The sequence below is a fragment of the Hippoglossus hippoglossus genome, chromosome 15, assembly GCF_009819705.1.
Source record: "Hippoglossus hippoglossus isolate fHipHip1 chromosome 15, fHipHip1.pri, whole genome shotgun sequence".
Classification (NCBI taxonomy): domain Eukaryota; kingdom Metazoa; phylum Chordata; class Actinopteri; order Pleuronectiformes; family Pleuronectidae; genus Hippoglossus; species Hippoglossus hippoglossus.
Window position 1 is genome coordinate 25,473,646 of NC_047165.1, and position 23,400 is coordinate 25,497,045.

A 23,400-nucleotide genomic window follows, 5' to 3' on the forward strand; every position below is an offset into this window, starting at 1 on the left:
AAGCTGCTGCAGTCGTTGATCATATCCGAATTCATTTTTTAATGAATGTAGCCTAATGTCAAATACTAACTCATCACTTTATTATTAGTATTATTAAAGAGACACTTGACACAGTGGTGAAATATTTCAGCAACGTATTCAGTTCTCTGCTGTTCTCACAGAAAGTAATAAAAACGCACCAGTGTTTGCAGCAATGTCATCAGTCTGAGCATGAATTAATAATGGCGCGGGTTCATGACAATATTTTGAGTATAGCATATAGCGTAGACAACATCAATCATTTTTAACTGATTTATTATGGATAACTTAAAGCCATTAAGCTAGTTTATCAGTGTTCCAAATTTCTGCAACATGGATGAATAAAAACGGATCAAGTTGTGGAAAGTGTCTATGTGATTTCTTTTTACTCAGTAGAGATGTCACACGCATATTTGATGTGTCTAAAAACATTCTCTGATACAAGAAATGGGGAATGTGTGTGTGTGTGTGTGTGTGTGTGTGTGTGTGTGTGTGTTTTAGGAAGTATATCACAGAGCTCATGCAGTCGTTAGGCCTAAAATCGCTTCTTTGTTTCGCGCAGTGTATACGGGACGGATGCTCTCCCATTGAGGAGTTGGGGGGTGGCCTCGCTCCTCTGATGTGCATGCAGACATGCACTCGTGCGCCCATTCCCACTAGATAACGAGCTCAACCAGAAGAAGCCCAGACGGAGGAGTCTGTGAAGCAGCGCTCAGAGTACGCTGGGTTCCTCGCGGCAGGGCGGGGAGGCCATGGATCACATAGGGATAAGCTTATTGGGGTCGCATCTGCAACAGCATGCGCACGTAGAGCCCATCAGCTTTGGAATTGATCAGATCCTCAGCAACGTGGAGCATAATTGCATGCTGGGAGTTAAGATGCACGAGCCAGACTACGGACACCCGGGGTACAGCGGCTGCGTTAGCGACGGCGGGAACAGCGGAGGATTCGCCTGCGGCCACACTGGATACAATGGCACTAGTAGCTCGTGCGGCGGGACATATCACATGAATATGGATGTCAATGTGAACGGGACTAACGCAAATGCCGCTGGGGTTATCCGTGTACCCGCACACCGGCCTCTGAACGGAGGGAACTCCATGCCGCCGGTGAGCGGGACCATCAACAACCTGACTGCACTCACCTTCCCCTGGATGGAGAGCAACCGACGCTACACTAAAGACAGGTTCCCAGGTAATAATATAATGTAATGTAATGTAATGTAATGTAATGTAATATAATATAATGTAATATAATATAATATAATATAATATAATATAAGTAACAAGGAATAAATGTATATAATTTTACGACGGTGCTCTATTTTTAAAAGGCCGAGATGGGATAGGTGTTTAGTCACACACCTCGACATAATTTCACTTCACAAATGAAACAGTGATGAATAGATTATCATGGATGTATTGTGAATGTAAGGATAAACGTTCTTAGAGTTTCTTATTTTGTCAGTTTTAGCTTGGTCTTTGTCTCTCAACCCACCAGATTACCGATTCACATCAACTCAATTCACTTTAACTAATTCAAGTGAAGAAACCCCAAAAACGGTCCGTTTCGAAAGCATGAAAAACATTTAAGGATTGTTATGATCATTATTATGCTATGTGAATGCAAAGACTGATGTTATACTTTAAATGTGTTGTCTGACATTTTGCAGTGTATTACTTTTTTCTTTGTCATGAACAACGTGAGCTGTGTAACTCTTCTCTTTGTGTATAGCGGATATGCTTGCAGTCACTAATACAGCAAAAACCTGCATTATGGTTGTCCTAATTAATTTGAAACTCATCAACCTGAACTGATATATGCCTACCACTGAATACTTGACTCCTAAATATTTTTGATAAAATCATTTTATACAACCTTCCCTCATGAAAAGTTAGAATAATAATAAATAAATAAATGCTTAATCTTATTCACATACGTAAACTTAAAAATGGTTCAAGTTCTCCAAAGTAGGCTAAACTGTTTGGTGGTTAAGGCTAAATATTAAATACTTAGAAAACAGTTTAGCCTACTTTATAGAACTTGTCAATTATCAACAATGATGTTTGACCCTGGTTGCTAAATTGACAATTATTTATCTTATTATATATCTTTTAATTTATTTTTTTATTTTAATTTTAATTTTGCATTAATAATTGTATTTTATTTGTATTACTTGCACTATAATGTATTACCCTTTTGCTGTCCTTTTGTTGTACCATTACTCCTGTAAAGCACTTTGGTCAACCAAGTTGTTTTTAAATGTGCTATATAAATAAAATTGATATTGACATTGACATTGACAATATATAGGGGCAAGGCATCATTAATTATATTGTGTTCATATTTTCAATAGGCCTACAGACTATCTTGAGATCAAATGTGTTTTGTCCTAGTCTTTAACGCACTATACTTGGTACAACGCCTCCTTTCCCATGCTGTGTTGCCTTTTAGCATATTGTCTACCCTGCTTTGACCTGTCCTGTCATTTTCTATCCTGTCCTGTCGTTTTCGTTTATGTCATGTCCTGTGCTGTCCAGTGTCACTCTCACCCCTCACTGTAACACGTCGTGTAGGTCATCCCTATCAGACCCGGACGCCTCCTAAGAAGAAGAAGCCCCGGACATCTTTCTCACGCCTGCAGATCTGTGAGCTGGAGAAACGGTTCCATCGGCAAAAATACCTGGCGTCTGCTGAGAGAGCTGCTCTAGCCAAAGCTCTGAAGATGACTGATGCTCAGGTCAAAACCTGGTTCCAAAACAGACGGACCAAATGGAGGTGAAATAATGCATTATTTAAAAAGACATTGAGTCTCATGCATGAATCATTCGTACAAACAGATCTGATGTGTGAGTGATTTAGGAGTTTCACCAATTTCTCATATTTTGAGTTTTCTTTCAGGTACTAACGCAATTTATGTGTGGTCCAGACCTGTCGTGTGAGTCACGCGAAATTAGTCTGCTGTTATTAATATCAAGTTTTTCACTAACGGATTTCATTACTTTGAAGGAAATGGGAATAAATATAAATATACTATTGAAACTCGTCATTATGTTGAAATTAGTCTGTTCAGCTCTGCAATTTAAATAATAATATAATTCTAAATTTATTGATATACTTCATAAATTTCGTTTCGCTATTGGGAGTGCACAGTTTGACATGCGTCTTGAGCAAGGCGCGCACGGAGACGGCTGGCTTGATTTGTCAAATGTTAATTGCATGTAAGCTATTTTTTCAGATCAATTTACCCCAAATGAATTACATTCTCCAGGTGATTGATGTTATGGTGGAAGTCCCTGGCTCATGACACATCTAGTCAACCCGCAAACAAGACTGGAGCGCTCACACAACGAGCGTCAAATGCGCAGTCGTACCGCGCATAGTTGGTGTTGTGGTGGCCAAGTGGATGTGCGTTGACACAGCTGGTGGCTGCTCTGCATACCAGAGAAGGCATGTGTAATTATTTTAGCATGCTGTTTATAACACAATATTGCAACAACGAAGGTGTCAAATTGCCTGATCCAGCAACAACAGATATGCGCCACATTTATGGCACGTATCTGTTCTTCTAATCATATGATTCCATTTTATCCAATTATCTTCCTTTTCTCCCAACTAAAAATTGTCTAGTTGTTATTTTGGATGTTATTTCGTTTTAGTCAGTCGCACAGTCCTGTGAAATAATCTCGGAACCAATTTTAATCTTTGATACCAATTTAATTAACAAACACTACATGACACATGGGACAGCAATTGTAACCTTATATGGTATTACAGGGCCTACGATTATGCTACTTTTATATATCCTGCACGTTCGCTGTACGCAAAGTTGATATGTTACGGCTGTGGCTGAAGGGTAGCGGTCGCTCTCCATGCAGAAGGTCGGCGGTTCGATTGCAATTTTTCCCCATCTGCATGCGGCAGTGTTCTTTGGTAAGATGCTGAACCCCGAATGGCCTCTCACAGATGTTGAATGCACAAATTGGCAGACGCTTTGGATAAAAGCCTTGGCCAAATGAAATGTATACATAATGACTGTTTTCATCATTGGCTTTTTTCCTAACACCTTTCTTCTCCCTTGGCCTTATCAGAGACTTTAATGCAAAACATAAGTAAACACATTTAGCTGTCAGTTTAGGATATTAGGTCCACTCAGCTCAGACCAATGTAGTCTAATACAACAGTATCCTTTTAAGGTTCAGTATTTGTTGAATATTGCTTCAGAGAGGAGCTGATTCACCTGAGGTCATTTTAGAGGATTAAACTGAGCTGTAATGAAATACACGGACATGTGCTTCTGTTATTGTGTCTACCACCATTCAAATTAATAGGGTGGACAAAATAAAAGAAACGGCTGTCATGATGAATTGGTGTACTGCAAAACTGGATGCACCTAACAAACTGAACAGAGCCTCTAAAATATCTGAATTGACTTGGTATGAATGTGTCCTGATATAAACAAGACAGGCAAGGCTCTTGTTAAATTCTAAATATAGCCTCAAAATTTGACAACCTGATTTATAACTAATTTGTTTGTTCAAGTCAATTGTATTCAGCACATCATTTTATTGAAAATTAAATAAGGTTAAAGAACGAAATAGAGAAAGCCCCAACATTTTCATTAAAGTAAAGTACATATGTATATGGATAAATGTTTGACGTATTACGTTTTTCAACGTTTTATAGTACATGCCAATAAATCTGTCTTAACGGATCATATTTTCATAAATGCAAGATACTAAAAGTGTTGGTTACTCTCCATCATTTCAGTTTGTTGAGATTCTCCAATGTTTTGTTTAAAAACCACAATCTGATATTGACATAAACAAACCAAGGCAGAATGCATAAAAACGCTGCCACCAAATAATAATGGATTGACCTGAAAAAACCTTCTTAAATATTGTGCATTATATCTGCATTTATCATAAATTTATTAGAGTTTTGCGCAAATTAAAGAAAATTTACGCGAGAGACAGGACATGTTATTAACAGAGAGTATGTTCATGTATTTGTTGATCAAGAACAACAGATGTTAGTGCTTGCTCATTGTGGGTTTCTCAATATTTTTTATTGACCTTCTATGTAAAGTGCATTGAGAAAATGTATATTAAGATTTGGCGCTATACAAATAAAATTGAATTGAAATAAAAAGTATCTTTCACAGTCACGTTCTTCCATTTTGAAATGTCCCTCCATATTTTTTGGACTGTGGAGGCCAATTTAAAAAATATAAATTTTCAAGATATTCTATTTTCATTGTGGTTCTTTTATTTTTTACGACTGTTGTGTCTTAGACTATTTTATTTTTCGATGACAATCATACATCTTTCGATTTTTAAAATACAAAGGCGCGAGTAGCAGGTCCTGAGGTATTAATACTATATCGAGACATGCGGTGTTTCCTTGTCACTGTTGCAGGCGGCAGACTGCGGAGGAGCGGGAGGCCGAGCGGCAGCAGGCCAACCGGATTCTTATGCAACTTCATCAGGAAGCCTTTCAGAAAAACATCAACCAGCCGTTGACCCCGGACCCACTGTGCCTGCAGAACAGGTCTCTGTTCGCACTGCAGAACCTGCAGCCCTGGACCGAGAATACCGCCAAGATCAGCAGCGTGTCGGCCTGCGATTAGAGACAACACACAGCCTGCAGCTGGTACCCGCACCGGCACTGACGGTCTGCTAGAGGGCAGATACACTGGCTGTAGGCTATATCCCGCAGGACATGTTTGAAAGACAGGTCATCCCCCAATCCCTCTTCTCGTCCGCTCTCTGCAGTTAACATCAAGCATGCTTCACACTTACTTAGAACTGCTCCGATCATGGTCTGATGTGGATCCCTCCGAGCACGGGACTGAATGGTAGATTTAGCCCTGCACAGACCAAACTGTGGACATTTGTGGAAACATTGTGGAGGTATCCTCTGTCAGAGGACCAGCACAGACTGGCACTGTGACTTGTATTATAGCGGGACTTGATATTTCACTTACAGCATATTACTCATTATCTGCCATATTTAATGACCTTTTACTCAACTGCAAAATATCAGGGCACTTGTATTCACTTGTATAACACTCGAATTTACATATTTATCATTTAGGTATAAATGGGCCTAAAGACAACATCACATCACAATACAAACATATTTAATGGCACTTAGCAGTTACATTTAATGCTGAGCGTACTTTTGACCACAGTGTAGTATTTTACATTTTCTCTTTCATAATTTTATATAAATCTTTCACTGTATTTTCCTATATCCACAGGGCATATTCTATCTTATTTTACCTTTTCCATGTGTGCTATCACATGTGTGTGTGTATCATATTATAATTAAAATAAATACAAAATGCAATATAAACTGTTATAACATTTGATAATATTCTAATGACCATAATATATTCTGACGACTGAAATATATTTTTCTCTCTGCAGTGTTGACAATGGAAGTATTAAATAAATCTGTTCAGCTGTAGCAATTAGTCTTTTAATTGATGAGGCATTTGACAGAAAATTATTACAAATATTTTGATAACTGATTAATCAGTCAAGTCATTTTTAAGAATTGTCAAACATTCGCTGTCGTGGTTTGATGATTTTATTTGTCTTATGCCGCAAAGATATCTTTGTGTTGAGTGTTGTTCAAAGACATTTCTTTTGACTCATGTATATTTTCATGTTACTTACTGTATATTCAATTACTTAAAGTAAACCGAAACGCAATAAGGGTAAAATCGTTCAAATCAGTGTTTTCCTCGATAACTGTACAATGTTTAGATCTCACAGTATATAGTCATGGATATTCATCAGCCGCAATAATTGACTATATTATTATACTCATATCTGAGAATGATGACAGTGACAACACAAGATATCCATATTCGGAAGACAACAGAGCAACTATCAGTCCACAGATTGCAAACAATTACGATAAACCGTCCAACAAACCGATTGCAGGATTGTTTACATATTGACACATCACATTTTTGGTGAGCTTGTTCGCAAACAGCTGTTCATTTTCACATTCAGTAGGAACAACATGATTATTTGGGACCGGTATTGGTCCATTTGACCATTCCAGTAGTCCCTCTTTTTTAATAATAAAATAATATTATTATATTATGAACATACACATTATATTATTCATAATATATTATATATATATTATGAATTTATATAGCGCCTTTCAAGAGACCCAAGGGCGCTTTACATGTGCCCGTGGGGATAAAATACAAAATTAAAACACTGCTTTTGGTCTCCACTGCCTCCTGGGACCTCAAATATATGTATATTCTATGAAATGTTGTTTTATGGCTGCAACATGGATGAAGAGCCCACAGGACAAATTTCACTCTGAGGGGCAATAAAATTTATCTTGAATCTAAATGTTGAATATATGGCTTAATCTTCAGTCTTCCCCATCTGCATGCTGAAGTGTCCTTGGGCAAGATACTGAACCCCTAAATGGCCACTCATCGATGTTGAATGCACTAATTGTAAGTCGCTTTGGATAAAAGCGCCCCCAAATGAAATGAAATAATAATAATAATTGCCACTTGCTGGTGAGCAGGTGGACAATAGCTTTTTACAGCTGTTTCTCTGAAAACAGCTGTTGCTGCAACTGAAGGTGCACTGAGTGATGAGAATGAGCTCGTAGCCTAAGCAACTATGTGTCTATGTTGAAGTGGGTCTGTTATGACTCTGAGTCATATTGTGTGTATGTGTGCTTATGTGTTTTTGTGTTGTTGTTTTCCCTCCCTGCCTGGGGGTGATGCTGTTCTCCTGCTCTGTGTTATTTCCTGTGTCTGAATTTTTAGGTCCGGCTGGTGATTGGAGGAATAGGCTGATGTAGCTGACTTTAAAGGGGACATATCATGAAAATTCCACTTTGTTAGTGCCTCTACACATTAATTTGGGTATCTGGCATGTCTACCAACCCAAAAACTCTGGAAAAAAAACACTCGCGTGTTTTGTTATGGTTCCTCTAAGTCAGAAACGTCATGCTTGAGTGACTCGAATGAGCTTCCTGGGTATTGTGTCGTCACAATACACTGGAAGTCTCCCTACATGGCCTTGGCCCACCCCCCACCTCATCCCCCCCCGCCCCCCCCACACTCGTTACACCGGGTTTACACCGGACGCGGAAGCGCCGCGCAGCGCAGCGCCATTCTCAAGCGCGCAGCCGCCTGGCTGTTCACACGGGACGCGCATTTCTCCGCGCTGGTCAGCCCGCGATTCTGCTTTCTCCGCTTGTTGTTGTACCCGTTGAATGTCGGGGTTCGGGGGTAAATGATGGTCTTCATAGCCCCCCCACCCCTCTCTTTCTCTCTCTGTCTGTCTGCTTGTGTGCTTGTAGTGGATGGGCAGAGGGGGACATTTAATTATGTGATTGGGAAAATTAAAACTCCAGGACAACAGAAGGGGAATACAAAGTATGGGATGCATATTTGATAATTTATATCATATAAAATATGTAATTTATATCGTTTAAAATCATGGGGGGAGAGGGGGAGGGGGGAGCTGGCTCATTAGCATTTAAAGGAACAGGCACTCAAAACAGGTCACTCTGTGGAGGGCTGTTTTATACAGGGTAAAAAGGGTGCTGTTTGAAATGATCCTTGTGGTATTTTGACCAAAGTATGTTACAGACATGTCATTAAGACCCCAAGGAACCATATCAACTTGTGGTAAAATGGGCATACAATGTCCCCTTTAAAAATTCACCTGCCGATGCCGGTCTTGGCCTTCGTCTATTTCCTTTGAATGATATTCTGAGCAGTCCTGTTAATTGTAGTGATGAGACGCCTTTTTGTTTTTATACTCTTTTCTCCTGTTTATGTTTAGGTAGGCAGGTAAAATCCATGTTTTATTTTCGTTTCTTTTGGATGTAGGGAAGTTAGTTTGATATTATAGATAGTTTTGTTTGTTGTTTTGGCTGTGCTCTTCCTGACGTTTGTTTCTACATGATTTATAGAATAAATTACCCTTGTTTTGGACTGCAAAATCTGCTGTGGCACTGTTCATGCTTGGGAGTGGGGAAAGAGGGAAGCCGATTTATGTTATGCTCAGGTTGCTCCTAGGCCGGGCGTAGCATAAATTGGGGGCTCCTCCGAGTATATTCGATATAGGTAAATTGGAGGTTCGTTCGTTTTTCCCCTTTTTCGTCGGATAAGTTTCAGTGGCTATTTTCGGCATCAGATTTTTTTTTTTTCTCAAATTTCTGGCTAAAATTATGGATTTTGATTTAGACATTGTTGTAAGAAACTCCACAGTACAACAATTAATCAAGAGTAGGAACGTCGATTTGATTCTTGTGGCTAATGTGTTTGATGTGCCAGTAAATACTAAAAAGCTGACATGGAGCTCCGAGATCCCGTGCCGCCTGTCACACCCCCTGCCGCAGATCCTGCCATTTCGTCGGGGATGTCTGCAGAGAAGATCCGACTCACGCTCCACATCAGGGAAATGGAGGTTAGAAATCGGGAGTTAGAAGTGCGGGCTATGCAGGTGAGAGCTTTAGAGCGCTCCTCATTCACCTGTCACACTCCCCCCGAGAAAGCTTCGACGTGAGCAGGCACATTGCACTGGTGCCACCGTTCAGAGAGTCTGAGGTGGACTCGTATTTCAGTGCATTTGAGCGCATTGCAGCCACTTTAAATTGGCAAAAGGATGTGCGGTCTTTAATGCTTCAATGCAAATTAGTTGGGAAAGCTCAGGAGGTGTGTGCCACCCTCACCGTTGAACAGAGTCTGAATTATGATACTGTTAAAGCTACTGTCTTGCGTGCATATGAACTAGTGCCTGAAGCATTTCGACACAAATTAGGAATTGTGGAAAACATGTCAACCAGACCTATGTGGAGTGTGCGCTTGAGAAAGGCGTACTCTTTGATAAATGGTGTCAGGCCAGTAAAACTAAAGATGTTGCGCAACTGCGAGAGCTTATGTTGTTAGAAGAATTTAAAAAGTGTTTGCCAGAGCGGATCGTAGTTTACTTGAATGAACAAAAGGTTGCGTCTCTCGCTGAAGCTGCTGTTCTTGCGGATGAGTTTGCATTAACTCATAAAAATGTTTTTGTCTCCGGTGCGTTGCCAAACCCCGGCGCCTGCTGAAAATGTGAAAACGCGATTGCCTAAAGCAGAGGTCTTCAACAGGAGGTACTGCAGGGGGTCGCGAAATTTGTGGTTGATTAGACGATTTTAAAAATTTTTTAAAATGTTTTCCCCACAAATTTAAATGTCTTTAAATACACATTAACATGAATCTGTGAATTATTTTAATAGCTCAGTGTTGTATGCAAGATGTATGTTTATAAATGGCAGTGGCACGGTCACCCTATACCTTGCACATGTTTAAAATAAAAACATGAATATATGAACCTGTGTATTATTTGAATAGCTTAGTATTGAATGCACAATAACAGGGTAGCTATGTTTATACATGACACTAGGCCCAGTTTAATATAAAACCCAATTTTATACAATATATATAGAAGGGGGTCCCTGCTCCATCTCTCCATCAGTTTGGGGGTGTAAATCGCGAGGGTTTTTATTGTCATGCACCAGGTCACCTCATTGCAGTCTGCCCTGTCTTAAGAAGAAAAGAACAGTCTAAGATTAAAAGCCCCTCTCCTGTAGGACTAATGCTGGGTAAGTCAGACGTTAGGCAACGTGAGTTTGTGACAGATAAATAACAAGAGATTGATGATAAGTTTAAGCCTTTTATTTCGCAGGCTTTCTTTTCTCTGACTGACAGTGAGGTGGACAGGGTGCCAATTACTATTTTGAGAGATACCGGTGCGACGCATTCTCTGGTGGCTGTGTAACCCTTTTTCTGACCAGTCATACCATGTGTCAGACTTACTGGTGTGGGGAATTAGACTGAGGCTGTTACGTGTGCCGCTCCACACAGTTACTCTCTCAGAGTTGGTGTCTAGCACAGTGCGAGTTGGTGTGCACGATCAGCTGCCTGTTGCAGGGGTTGATCTCATTCTCGGGAATGATTTGGCTGGAGAAAAGTGTTTTCTGCCACTCCCGAAGTGACTGAAAGTTGCTCCCGCTGCGCTTTATTCTCCTCTTGTGACCACAGACTGTATATAAAGATAGACGTAGTGTCCGTGACGTCACATGTTGGTTTCTGAAGAGTGAAAATTAGGCTCCCAGTGGGCGTTTCACCCGGCGCCATCTTGCCGGTGCATGACTCCTCCTAGTTCCTGGCTAACCCATAAATGGGCAAAGAGGAGGGGCGCGAGTGGAGCTGAGGTGGGCTGAGTGAAGACTGACAACTGAGCTCAATGTTACCTGGTTAGCTCAGTCTAAAGAGCTAGTCTACAAGTTACCCTGAAACTATACAACAAAACCTATTGATTTATCTATTATCATAATGATACTACATATGCTTATGTGCCCTCTGTAATCTGTCTTCTCCCACAATGTTTTCCTGGAGACTGGTCAATGTTGTTGGCAACAGGTGTTTATTGACTCTGCATATTTTATATAAACACAAGAGCAGAAGGATCATCACACAAGGTAGTCGCTAGCTCACTCATGGCGTTCCTCGATACCTTTGAAGATTACCCACAATCCATTGCCCCTAATAAAAAATAATAATACAAAAATTAACTACAATTTCACATTGTGATCTAGTGATCGTATAGTGGAATTTGGCTCATGTAAATAAAATAAATAATACAAAACAGATCTCTCTTAAAACAATAAAGAAATCACTGAACAGTGAGCACACAAGGTAGTCGCGTGCTCACTCTAAAGACAGCATATATAATTTTAGCTAGCTTACACAGGTGAATCTTTACAGACAATAAAACATATATAAGACGATCAGTAACTGAAAAAAACATGGCGAAATGTTTCCTAGACATGTAAAATCACATTAAAATAAATCCCGCTTAACTAATATTTACATTTCATGTAGTTAACAATATATATGCTTACAGACTTCAACACACACACCCTACCTCATGGCGTTCCTCGATACCTTTGAAGATTACCCACAATCCCTTGCCTCACCGCTCCCTGAAGGTACTAATGGTGAATATGTACCCGCAGGGAGTGGTGAGCCCTAAATGGGATAACAGTGCCACATGTTGTGGTGAACAACATGTGGCATTGTTATCCCATTTAGCGGGATCTAATATGAACCCATTTAACTATGTTACATACAAGCCTTAAATCCTGCTAAATTGGGGTACAATAACTAAGACATAATAAATAAAAAACACTAATACTCAAGAGCATAATCGTATTCATTAAGTCAGTTCAAAACTTTCCACTTGGAATTATGTCAGCAAGAGATTGGCCACACCTCTCACCAACATAGACTCAAAAGATGCCGTTTACACCTCTTATAATATAGACTAAGCTCTATTGCAGAGATAACCACACGTTACCACAGGTAAGCGCTAATGTGAGTAAAAAAAACAGTAGTAAACTATCCAGAAAACATGTTCCTGACAAAAGAAAAGAAAGAATCAGCTGTTGACACTCAGTCATCTACAACCTGTTTATTCATCTCACAAATGAGTCCGGCTGGAGGTTTAACATGTGTACCTGCCCGAGTTCAAATGGAAGGCACTCCCAGGGAGTAGAAGGTTTCTGTAAACAACTTTTTCTCTTGATGTTACAGGGTCCCTGATGCAGTAAACATTGATTCCAGGTTTTACAGATGCCACTTCATAGACTGTGGATTCCCATTTGTCCGCTATTTTCCTCTTCCCTCTCTCTCTCCACAATTTGCAAGCAAGACCCTGTCACCAACGGTGAGGGGTGGTCCCTTTGCTTTGCGGTTATAGTTTCTCGCCTGACGAGCCTGTTCCATCCGACTGTTTTGCCAGGCAATGCGTGCAGCTTCAGACAGGTCACGTTTCAAACGAAGGACAAAATCACTGTGACCAACAACAGCATCATTGGGAAGGGCGTGCTGGAACATAACATCAACTGGTAACCGGGGAATCCTGCCAAACATAAGAAAGAATGAAGCAGAACCTGTCATCTCGTGCTGAGTGCAATTGTAACAGAAAGTCAGCATCTGAAGCATTGTGGCCACTTTGCCTCTTGAATGGGGGCAGGGCCCTGATCATGTTCCCAAGAGTCCTGTTGTAGCGTACCACAGCCCCATTCCCCATAGGATGGTACGAGGTGGTGTGAGATTCCTGGACACTGGCCACTTCCAGGAGCTCTTTAATGAGTTGACTCTCAAAATTAGTTCCCTGATCCGAATGAATGCGTTTAGGGAAACCATATACATGTATGCAGAAAAAGTAATTCCAAAGGCGACGGGCACCTGCTTTGCTAATTGATTCTTGCACGGGAAAGCATGTGCCAGTTTGGAGAAGTGATCTGTGACAACCAAAACATCCACACACTTCTTTTCAGTCTGCTCAGCAGTCCAAAAATCAATACACACAAGCTCCATCGGCTCAGAGGTGCAAATGCTCTCAAGTGGAGCTCGGTCGTTAGGGTCTGGAGTCTTCCCAACCACCCAGCGAAAGCAGTTTTTGACATGATTGATAATGTCTTGTTCCATCCATATCCAAAAGAACCTCTGCCTGGATAGTGCAAGTGTGCGAGCCTGGCCCTGATGACCAGCTGAGTCATAGAGACCATTGAGGACTTGTGTCTTCATGGAGTTCGGGACAATGAACTGGTGAGTTGTCATGTTCATTTGTTTGTCTCTCTTCACTTTGAACAACACTCCGTTCTTGATGGAGAGCTTGGGCCAATGTTTTAACAGCTTCAGCACACCACGAGACTCACCAGCACGGTCACACCTAGTGGGCCTCCTGTGACACTGGATGTAAAAGAGACCTCTGCCCAGAACGTCATCCTGCTCCTGCAGGTTGACCAGTTCACTCTTTGGTAGAGAGGCAGTTTGGTTGACAAGAGCAGGCTGGGGAATATCTGGTCCAATGCCTCTGACTTGGCTTACACCTCCAGAGTCATGTGTATTCAAAACAGCTGAGACGTTCTGTGAAGACAGTGATCCCTGAGAAGAGGAAAGATCAGATTTTCTTAGCAGATGGTGTCTCTCCATCAGACTCCATCAAGTCGGCTTCCTGCACATCATTTACAGCCTGCACTTTACTTGGGTCAGTCTTAACACCATCTTCACATATGATGTGCCCCAGGAACTTGACAGACCGGTGAAGAAAGTGGCCGTTTTTAGGCGAGAGCTTCAAGTTGTTAGCAGAAAGGCGTTAGAAAACCATCTGCAGACACTGGAGTGCGACCTGTTCGGATGGAGCATAAACCATAAGATCATCCAGGTAGCATAACAGGCTTGTGAAATTCTCATCACCAAGATGGACATCATCATCTGCATGAATGTGGCAGGGCTATTTGTTGGGTCATCCTGTTATATTCATGCAGACCAAAGGGTGATAGAGAACGCTGTGTAGTTTTTGTCATCCTCATGCAGCCCGACATTGTAGAACCCTGAGGTGAAGTCCATCGTGAAGAAAAACACATTTCCAACAAGCGCAGCGAGAGTGTCGGTCTGATGAGGCAACGGATGAGCATCTTTCACTGTTCTAGCGTTCAACCACCTAAAGTTACTGTTGAATTTTTGAACATCCTCACACTGTATATGCTAGTATATATGAATGTATATTGTATATTACACATATCTGTACAGGAGATTGTGCCTGTCTGAATTCCACGGATACTCCCTTCTCTCTCTAAGCAGTACCCAAGGTTAGGTTAAAGATAAAGGGCCAACAAACAGTACATTGTTGTGTCTACATTGAGGGACTTTCATATCTAACTCAGATGTGCCAGACAGAGAGACACCAACTTCAACTGTCACCAACTTTAACTCTTTTGCGTATTTCACCAGTGGCAAGACGTAAGGACACAATGTGATTTAGGAATGCATACTTAGACTACCTAGACTTAACTATCCAATAGGATGCGAACACCTACATGTAACATAGAGAGTGACAGCAATTCTAGCCATTCATGGATGTGCTGTTGGAATGGGTGACACAAGTAGGGGAAGATATATGGTGATAATGTGGAAGACATCGTCAGACTTGCAGGTGACAATTGCTCATGTTACTCTGTTAGCGTTTGTATAATTGTTCCACCTTCTGGTCTCCTTGATGCATCAAGTCAACATTAATAGCTTCTGCATAAGACATCAGCTGCTGCCTGACTTCTCCTTTCACCAGCTTCCAGAAAACTTCCGAAACAATTACAGATGCGAAGATCACCGTTTGGCTTAACAACCAGGACCAGGGGAGATGAAAACTCACTCTGAGACTTGCAAATTATCCCCAATTCTTCCATGTCATTAATAGCAGTGCGGATCTTATCATAATGGCACGGTGGGACCCATCTATATGGAAGCCTGAAGGGCTTATCATCCATTAAATGGATTCTGTAGACAAAGTCTTTTGCCTCACCACAGTCCATTTTGTGCCTTGAGAAGATGTGCTCATACTGCTCAATGATCTGCAGCAGTTTATCTTTCCACTCAAGATGTGTGACATTTCTTCCTCTGACCTTACTTCAGGAGGTGAACTGTGCGTGTACTGTGTACTGGATTGGATATGCTCTAGTTCCGGTAAGTCCTGCACCGAAAGACCTTTGCATTTATTTTAAGCATGAGCGGCTTTCCAGTCGGATTTAACATTTTCACTGGAACCCAGCCATCTCCTGATAAGGAAGTCACAACTCTCCCCACAAGAATTTGTGCAGGTCTGGTCTTGGACAGGGTGGGTTCAATGACAACTGCTTTTCCCACCGCAGATACATCAGAAGCAGGCAACTTAGCCTGAATGTACAGACATTGTGCAGCTTGTCCAAAATGCTGCAGCACATGTCCTGAAAAGAACAAAGAAAAGAGACCACATTTCTCCAGTATTAGCTTCGCTACACTGGCTTCCGGTTAAATCTAGAATAAAATTTAAAATTCTCCTCCTCACCAAGGCCCTTAATAATATGGCACCATTATACCTCAAAGAGCTGTTAGTACCTTATCAACCCACTAGAGCACTGCGCTCCCAGAATTCAGGCTTACTTGTCGTCCCTAAAGTCTCTAAAAGTAGAGTAGTAGCCAGAGCTTTCAGCTATGAAGCCCTTCTCCTGTGGAATCATCTCCCACTTTCAGTTTGGGAGGCAGACACCATCTGTACGTTTAAGAGTAGGCTTAAAACCTTCCTTTTTGATAAAGCTTATAGTTAGAGATGGTACAGGCTTGTCTTGGACCTGCTCTTAGTTATGCTGCTATAGGTCTAGAAGGTCGGGGGACACATGACACTCGGAGCTTCTCTTTCCAGCTTCTCCTTCCTCTTCTCAATCGTTATCACATCAAAGAAATTCATATCTCATCAATACATGTTACTGACTTGACTACTTCCCCGGAGTCCCTTTGCCTTATCGTCCACAGATCCAGGGCCGCAGCTGTGGCCACATCGTGGATTATGATCTGTGGATCACGTATCAGAGGTCGTAATGGTGGATCCAGTATGGCGGATCCTTTATCGTGTTGGCATCTGATAATGGTGGTGGACCACGATCGAGGTGGCAGCTGATGATGGATCCTAATGGAGGCAGTGGACAATGACAGTGGTCTATAGTGGCATCCGATCTTGATGGTGGATCATGATCGTGGTGGCAGCTGACCATAGACTATGATTGCAGCAGGACTGCTTGATATATAGTATTTCTCCTCAGATACTCGACCATTACTGACAATAATCCATCAATTCATTGACCTTCAGTTATGCTTCAAAATGTTTACCCTTATCAATGCTGCTAAAACCTTTATCTTTCTGATGTTCTCCTTTACACTTGACATCTATTGCACTTCTGTCCGTCCTGGGAGAGGGATCCCTCACATGTGGCTCTCTCTGAGGTTTCTACCTTCTTTTTACCCTGTTAAAAGGGTTTTTTTGTAGTTTTTCCTTCCTCTTGTTGAGGGTTAAGGGCAGAGGATGTCACACCCTGTTAAAGCCCTGTACAAATAAAATTTGATTGATTGATTGATCGGTTGTAGAGTGAGACATCATTTGAGTTTAGCTGTGCCGATCCTGCTCGGTGTTGCTCCGGCACCACATTTATCCAAATCTGATAACAAAGCCATTAAGTGGGGTAGATTATCACCCTGGGTGCCATCCACTGGAGATGTTAAGTCCTGACCACTAACGGTCTCTTTCATCTGTGAAATGAGCCACTTGATCAAGTTACTGTGAAGGGTCATGTCATCAGTCTGGCCTGGCACATCCAGGTATGATCACTTTATAGCCATAAACTGATGTTGTGTGAGGTCATACATGGTGGAAGGCGAGACAAGGTGAACCCCACAACCAACAATGACCAAGTCCTCAACCGATTTCTTTTCCATGTTGGGGACAGACTGTGAAAGTTTGTTGTCAGCCGCTTCATTTATAGTGCATGCCATGGATCCACTGTCTACTAATGCTCTCAGGACTAGATCATTATCAGTGGTAACATATGTGTAAAATAGGTCTTTGAAAGTCTCTGCAAGTCAAGCACAACCACTGTTTTGTGTGATGGCAAAATACTGCTACAGGTCTCGTATACGGTGTCATAATCTTCTACGTCTGTCGTGTTCAAGGTGGGAGGCTCACTTACTTGATCTGCACTGTCCTCCCCTGTGTGCAGATCACCTAGTTTCCCTGTTGACCATGAAGAGGAGGGCATCTCCCCTCAGGGGAGTTGCATCGTGAATCTCCTGGTAAGTGACAAAGAAAACACAGCCTGTTCTCACGGCAGTGTGTGAGGGCAGAGTGAGAGCCATCATCACATATATATATACATATATCTCAACTTTGTTCATGTTTATTTTGCTACTTCTCACTGCAGAAGACCTAAAACCCTTCTCTAGATGGTATTCATCTAACACTTCCTGAACCTCACGAGCAGACAATTTGTCGACTGTCTTGGACCTAAAGGTAAGAGTTAAATCTCTGCCGGGTCAGTGTCTGATGAGCCTGCGTGTGACTTCAACACTGGGCTTGTCAAACACTTTACCTTGCTCTTTAAGAGAACTTGAAGCAACATCAGCAGCTTTGTTTTATATCTTAAGGACCAGTGATAAATAAAGGGAAGTACTACGTTTATTGAAACACACAATATAAATCAACATACATCAACATTTCAACAAACATAAGTTATTTCAAACCCAAAATTACATTTAAAGGGGACATAGCATGCAAATTCCACTTTGTTAGTGCTTCTACAGGTTAATGTGGGTATCTGGCATGTCTACCAACCCAAAAACTCTGGGAAAAAACACTCGTGCGTTTTGTTATAGTTCCTCTAAGTCAGAAACGTCATGCTTGAGCGACTCGATTGAGATTCCTGGGTTTTGTGTCGTAACAAGGTACTGGAAGTCTCCCTACATGGCCTTGGCCCACCCCCCACCTCAACCCCCCCACACGGGACGTGCATTTCTCCGCGCCGGTCAGCCCCATAGACTGTATATATAAGGTCAGCCCGCGATTCTGCTTTCTCCGCTTGTTGTTGTACCCGTTGAATGTCGGGGTTCGGGGGTAAATGATGGTCTTCATAGCCCCCCCCCCACCCCTCTCTTTCTCTCTCTGTCTATCTGCTTGTGTGCTTGTAGTGGATGGGCAGAGGGGGACATTTAATTATGTGATTGGGAAAATTAAAACTCCAGGACAACAGAAGGGGAATACAAAGTATGGGATGCATATTTGATAATTTATATCATATAAAATATGTAATTTATATCGTTTAAAATCATGGGGGGAGAGGGGGGAGGGGGGAGCTGGCTCATTAGCATTTAAAGGAACAGGCACTCAAAACAGGTCACTGTGGAGGGCTGTTTTATACAGGGTAAAAAGGTTGCTGTTTTAAATGATCCTTGTGGTATTTTGATCAAAGTATGTTACAGACATTTCATTAAGACCCCAAGGAACCATATCAACTTGTGGTAAAATGCGCATGCTATGTCCCCTTTAAACCATTATTATTAAGACATTTTACTCTGAGCTTTATACTTCACAGTCCCCTGCTGATGATACAGACATGATAAGGTTTCTTGACAACCTGGAATTTCCATCCATAACTCCTACCCACTTGAGTGAGATTAATCAGCCCCTAAAACTTCGTGAAATTGCAGAGTCGATTAAACTAATGCAAAGTGGCAAGGCCCCTGGTCCAGATGGCCATCCAATAGAATTCTATAAAAAATATATTGATAAATTTATCCCCCTACTTTTAAAAATGTTCAGTGACCGGGGAGCCCTGCCTCAAACCTTTACTGAGGCTTCAATAATCTTGAAGAAAATTCTGATTGCGGTTCCTATTGCCCCATCTCTCTTTAATGCGGACTATAAAATCCTAACTAAAGCCTTACGGTTTGAATCGGCTATACCAAACATTATATCACCAGACCAAACAGGATTTATGAAAAACCGGCACTCCTTCTCTAATATTCGTCGTCTTCTCAATATCCTTCTCTCTCCATCATCCACTGACAAGCTTAAATTGGACCTAGGAAGGTGGAATAATTTGCATATAACCATTGCTGGGAGGGTGAATTGCATTAAAATGACTGTGCTCCCACGCTTTTTGTATCTTTTCCAAAGTCTGCCAGTCTTCTTACCCAAAGCATTTTTCCGTGCAACAAACTAATTTCCTCTTTTTTATGGAAAGGCAAGACCCCCAGGATAAGGGGAGAGTTTTTACAAAGGCATAGATCTGTAGGTGGATTGGCACTTCCTAACCTAAGAAATTATTACTGGGCAGCCAATATACACAAAATGACTCTCTGGACCCAGGAACCCACGCTAAATTGGTGTGAACTGGAAGCCAAATCCGGTCCATCTACCTCACTTTTGGCTTTGCTTTCGTCTAATTTGCCCATTCGGCCAACCCAATTTTCATGTAACCATATTGTTGTTTCTACCTTAAGAATCTGGTCTCAATTTAGACTGGCTTTTGGACTCCAGGGATTGTCTAACCAGTCTCATTCGCAAAACCAACTCAATGAATTGCTTCAATGAATTGTGCAAAAAATGTAACCTCCCAAAATCTCATCTATTTTGATACTTCCAGGTCCGTAACTTTGTTAAACTAAATAATGCCTCTTTCCCTAATATAACTCATATCACTGTAATTGACACAATTTTGGATATACCCACGAATCAGAAAGGCCTAGTCTCAAAATTTGACATCCTAATCTCCGAACTAACAGAGGCCTCTCTTGATAAAATCTAAAAAGATTGGGAAGATGAACTTGGCAAAGTTATAGATGACAATGACTGCATTAACTCGAGTGAATGACAGTACGTCCTGCTCAATCTGATACACTTTAAGGTTGTCCAAACTCTCCAAAATATATCCCAGTGTCACAGATGCATGTAATAGGTGTCACATGTCACATTTTTTGGTCTTGCCCTCATATACCAGGTTACTGGACAGCTATTTTCAAACACCTTGTTGAGGCTTTAAACATGGCACTGACACCGTGTTAAGAGGTTGCCATTTTTAGAGTATTACCAGCACATTAAACAATTAAGAGGCACACAAAGATTAGTATTGCCTTTGCATCCTTGTTAGCATGTAGAAGAATATTGCTGGAGTGGAAGTCACCATTTGCACCCAAAGCTTCTCTCTGGCTCAATGACCTCATGATGTTCTTAAATCTAGAGAAAATTTAATACAACTGAAGGGGATCACCTGGAAAATTCGAGTCTGTTTGGGGCCCTATGATTAAATACATAGTTAAATTAAAGACACTACAGGACAAATGAAGCACTCATCATTGATGCACACTGTCAATGCATTTCAAATCATTTACAGTGCTGATTGGCTTACATGCTCTTTTGATTTATCATTTACTTAACCAATATGCTAAGAAGGAAGGGTTGGTTATTTATTATTATTCCTTCCTTTACTATTCCCCTTATTTATTCTTTCATTTGTGTTTTATTTATTTATTTAATTATTACTATTCTCATTTTTGGTATTTGCTGAAATTATATGTGGGACGAGGGGTGGGGACGGTGGGGTGGGAACGGGGACTAAATGTTGTAAAAAAAAAGAGTCCTTAATGTTCATTGTATTCCATTGTACCTGTTAAAGGAATAAATACATTCATCAAACAAATTAACCATTATTATTCAATTCAGTTATATTTGTATAGCACCAAATCTTCCCTCTAATACAGGGTGAAGACCCCTTTTCTCATATCTATGGTGTCTATGGAGTGAAGCCTTTGACCTTGGCCATGCTCTCACACTTTCCCAAACACGACAGACAGCTGCACTACGTCTCAAGGAGAGGAGATAGATTTAACAACTTCAATCAAAATCAAAACCTTAATCACATTAACCATCATCATTATTAACACATTGTAGCGTCTTCAACCCATGCACTTTACATACGTAGAGGTAGAGGAACATTACTATGAAAATATGATCCTGATAGACTAACAGATTAATGAATTTACTCACTGTACTTGATAAATGTTCTTACTTTTTTAACATACGGTGAAAACCTGAAATCATCAAAATAAGCCAAAAGACCAAAACAAACACAGAAGTATAAAATCATATGTTCCTCCCAAAGACACATTGTAGGCCAGCTGAATTACACATTTGTACTGACAGACAAATACCTTATTCAACCACACATTTGATAATCTTTATCTACCTGTTTAGGAGATAAGGTCAAATGTCCTATTTTGAAAATGTTTTAGTCTGAATAAGTGTTTAAAATAAAAGTCTGCTAAATAGTAAAATTTACTATTTAGGTATTTGTTTATTATTAATCAATTCCAATTCACATGGTATCAATTCGATTTGATTCAATATCTATTCAGTTAAGGATATATCATTGTACAATACCAATTTTGCATGGATATGTGTAACTATGCAAGAAAACCTCTAACTTTGTGAATTATGAAAAAATTATGTTTGGCCTGTCTCGATAGCAAATTTAGTCGAATGATATATTGTTCCAGAAATTATTGCGATAAGTTATATTATTGTCATAACTTTTAAACCATTTAAAACAAATGATATTTTTACAATATAAGAGCATAATCATACAAGTTCACCTTTTCAAAGAGCAATGAACTTAATTGTAAAGAACGTTCAATCTGACATTTGAATTTGAATTAGACATATTAAAATATCCTTGATGAATAAAACATGAATGAAATAAATCACTCACACCTAAAACAACAGATATAATTGAAACTCTAGCCCTGTTAACAAAAATTGCTCTTGAATACATATCAAACATTTGGCAGAGGATATATGTTAACAGCTCAGTAAACGTTGATGGGATGTTTTAAGTTAGTATTCCAGCTTTTCCTCTATCGTGTGTGTGTGTTTGTTTATGAATTACCTCGCAGGTCAGATCAAACTGTCTTGCTGGACGTTCCCCACCCCTGCTCTAATTGAATCTTCAAACACTCATATTGTACAATTACTAAATTATTGGGACAATTACCAACTGACCTGGAGCTTTAGACCTTCACACCCTTGGGATAAGAACACTTTAATAATTATATAAAATAGGAACACTAAAATGTATTAAACAAACGACAAGCTCAAACATAAAGTAAAACTGGGAATGAAATATTTGAATTGAATACAAATTGTTATATATAATTAATCACAAAAAGGTAACAGTCCTGTAAATCATTTATAATCTCTTAATTACAAAAAAAATTCACTGTCTGATTACTAGAAATCAGACTTGTAACAGAAACCATTGAAAGCATTAGGGATTTGTCGACATGTGAAAACAGACATGGGTGGCCTCACCCACAGTGAAGTCCTGCTATCTCCATCAGCTTCTCAGAAAGATTAATGTTATTTAACTTTACCTATGAAACGTCCAATCAGTGTCAGGCTTTGGGTCGGGTATCTCATCAGCCACAATTATATACTTGGAGGTCTGTAATCAGCCTTATTAAAAATGGGATTAAACATAGGAGAATGCATCAAACTCAGCATATTTTAACAGATCCAGTCAAAGGTCATTTTTCTCTTTGCTCCTAGGGAACTCAGAGGTTCATGGTTTTGGTCTGCTTTGTTCGTCTCGTCCCCTCTAAACCATATCACTGTGACTTACATCAGTTTTTCTGCTTAGCAGTTCATTTAGCTCTTTTATTCTATTTGTGTGCACTTTGAAGAGTGTTTATTCTGTTACCAGAACAAGTTCCTCCTCTCGAGACCACTTATTAGGAGTAGGGGTGCAACGATTAATCGACGTAGTCGACAAAAATCGATGAACAAAAATAGTCGCCGACGAATTTAATAGTCGATGATTCGTTGGTTACGTCATAGCGCGTGTTTTTCGTGCCGTGCAGCTGAACTAAACATCTTTTTACCGGAGGTGCTGATGGAAGTAGCTGAGGAGTGAGCC

The 23,400-nt window shown here is 40.5% G+C and overlaps 1 protein-coding gene and 1 long non-coding RNA gene across 3 annotated transcripts; both read left to right on the forward strand.

The window, feature by feature from the left end:
• Positions 1 to 592: 592 nt before the first annotated feature.
• On the forward strand, positions 593 to 5,946 carry tlx1 (T cell leukemia homeobox 1). Of its 2 annotated transcripts, none has more exons than XM_034609494.1 (3): positions 593 to 1,212; positions 2,559 to 2,796; positions 5,437 to 5,946. In XM_034609494.1, the coding sequence occupies exons 1-3, from the start codon at positions 771 to 773 to the stop codon at positions 5,645 to 5,647; spliced, it is 891 nt and encodes a 296-aa protein (XP_034465385.1). In that variant the 5' UTR covers positions 593 to 770; the 3' UTR covers positions 5,648 to 5,946. The 2 variants fall into 2 exon arrangements, with proteins under 2 accessions (XP_034465385.1, XP_034465387.1); XM_034609496.1 differs by having other exon boundaries at positions 2,595 to 2,796.
• A 1,780-nt stretch (positions 5,947 to 7,726) lies between these two features.
• Positions 7,727 to 23,288, forward strand: LOC117775934. The gene is made up of 3 exons (XR_004616360.1): positions 7,727 to 7,737; positions 13,900 to 13,903; positions 23,223 to 23,288. It is a non-coding gene; the product is annotated as an uncharacterized LOC117775934 (long non-coding RNA).
• The last annotated feature ends 112 nt before the right edge of the window (positions 23,289 to 23,400 follow it).

Bases quoted from the DNA above. Each gene is read 5' to 3' on its own strand.
- tlx1 (XM_034609494.1), top strand. From the start codon at position 771: ATGGATCACATAGGGATAAGCTTATTGGGGTCGCATCTGCAACAGCAT. The intron at 1,213-2,558 runs GTAATAATATAA...TGTGCTGTCCAG, and splicing joins CACTAAAGACAGGTTCCCAG to TGTCACTCTCACCCCTCACT. The intron at 2,797-5,436 runs GTGAAATAATGC...TCACTGTTGCAG, and splicing joins AACAGACGGACCAAATGGAG to GCGGCAGACTGCGGAGGAGC.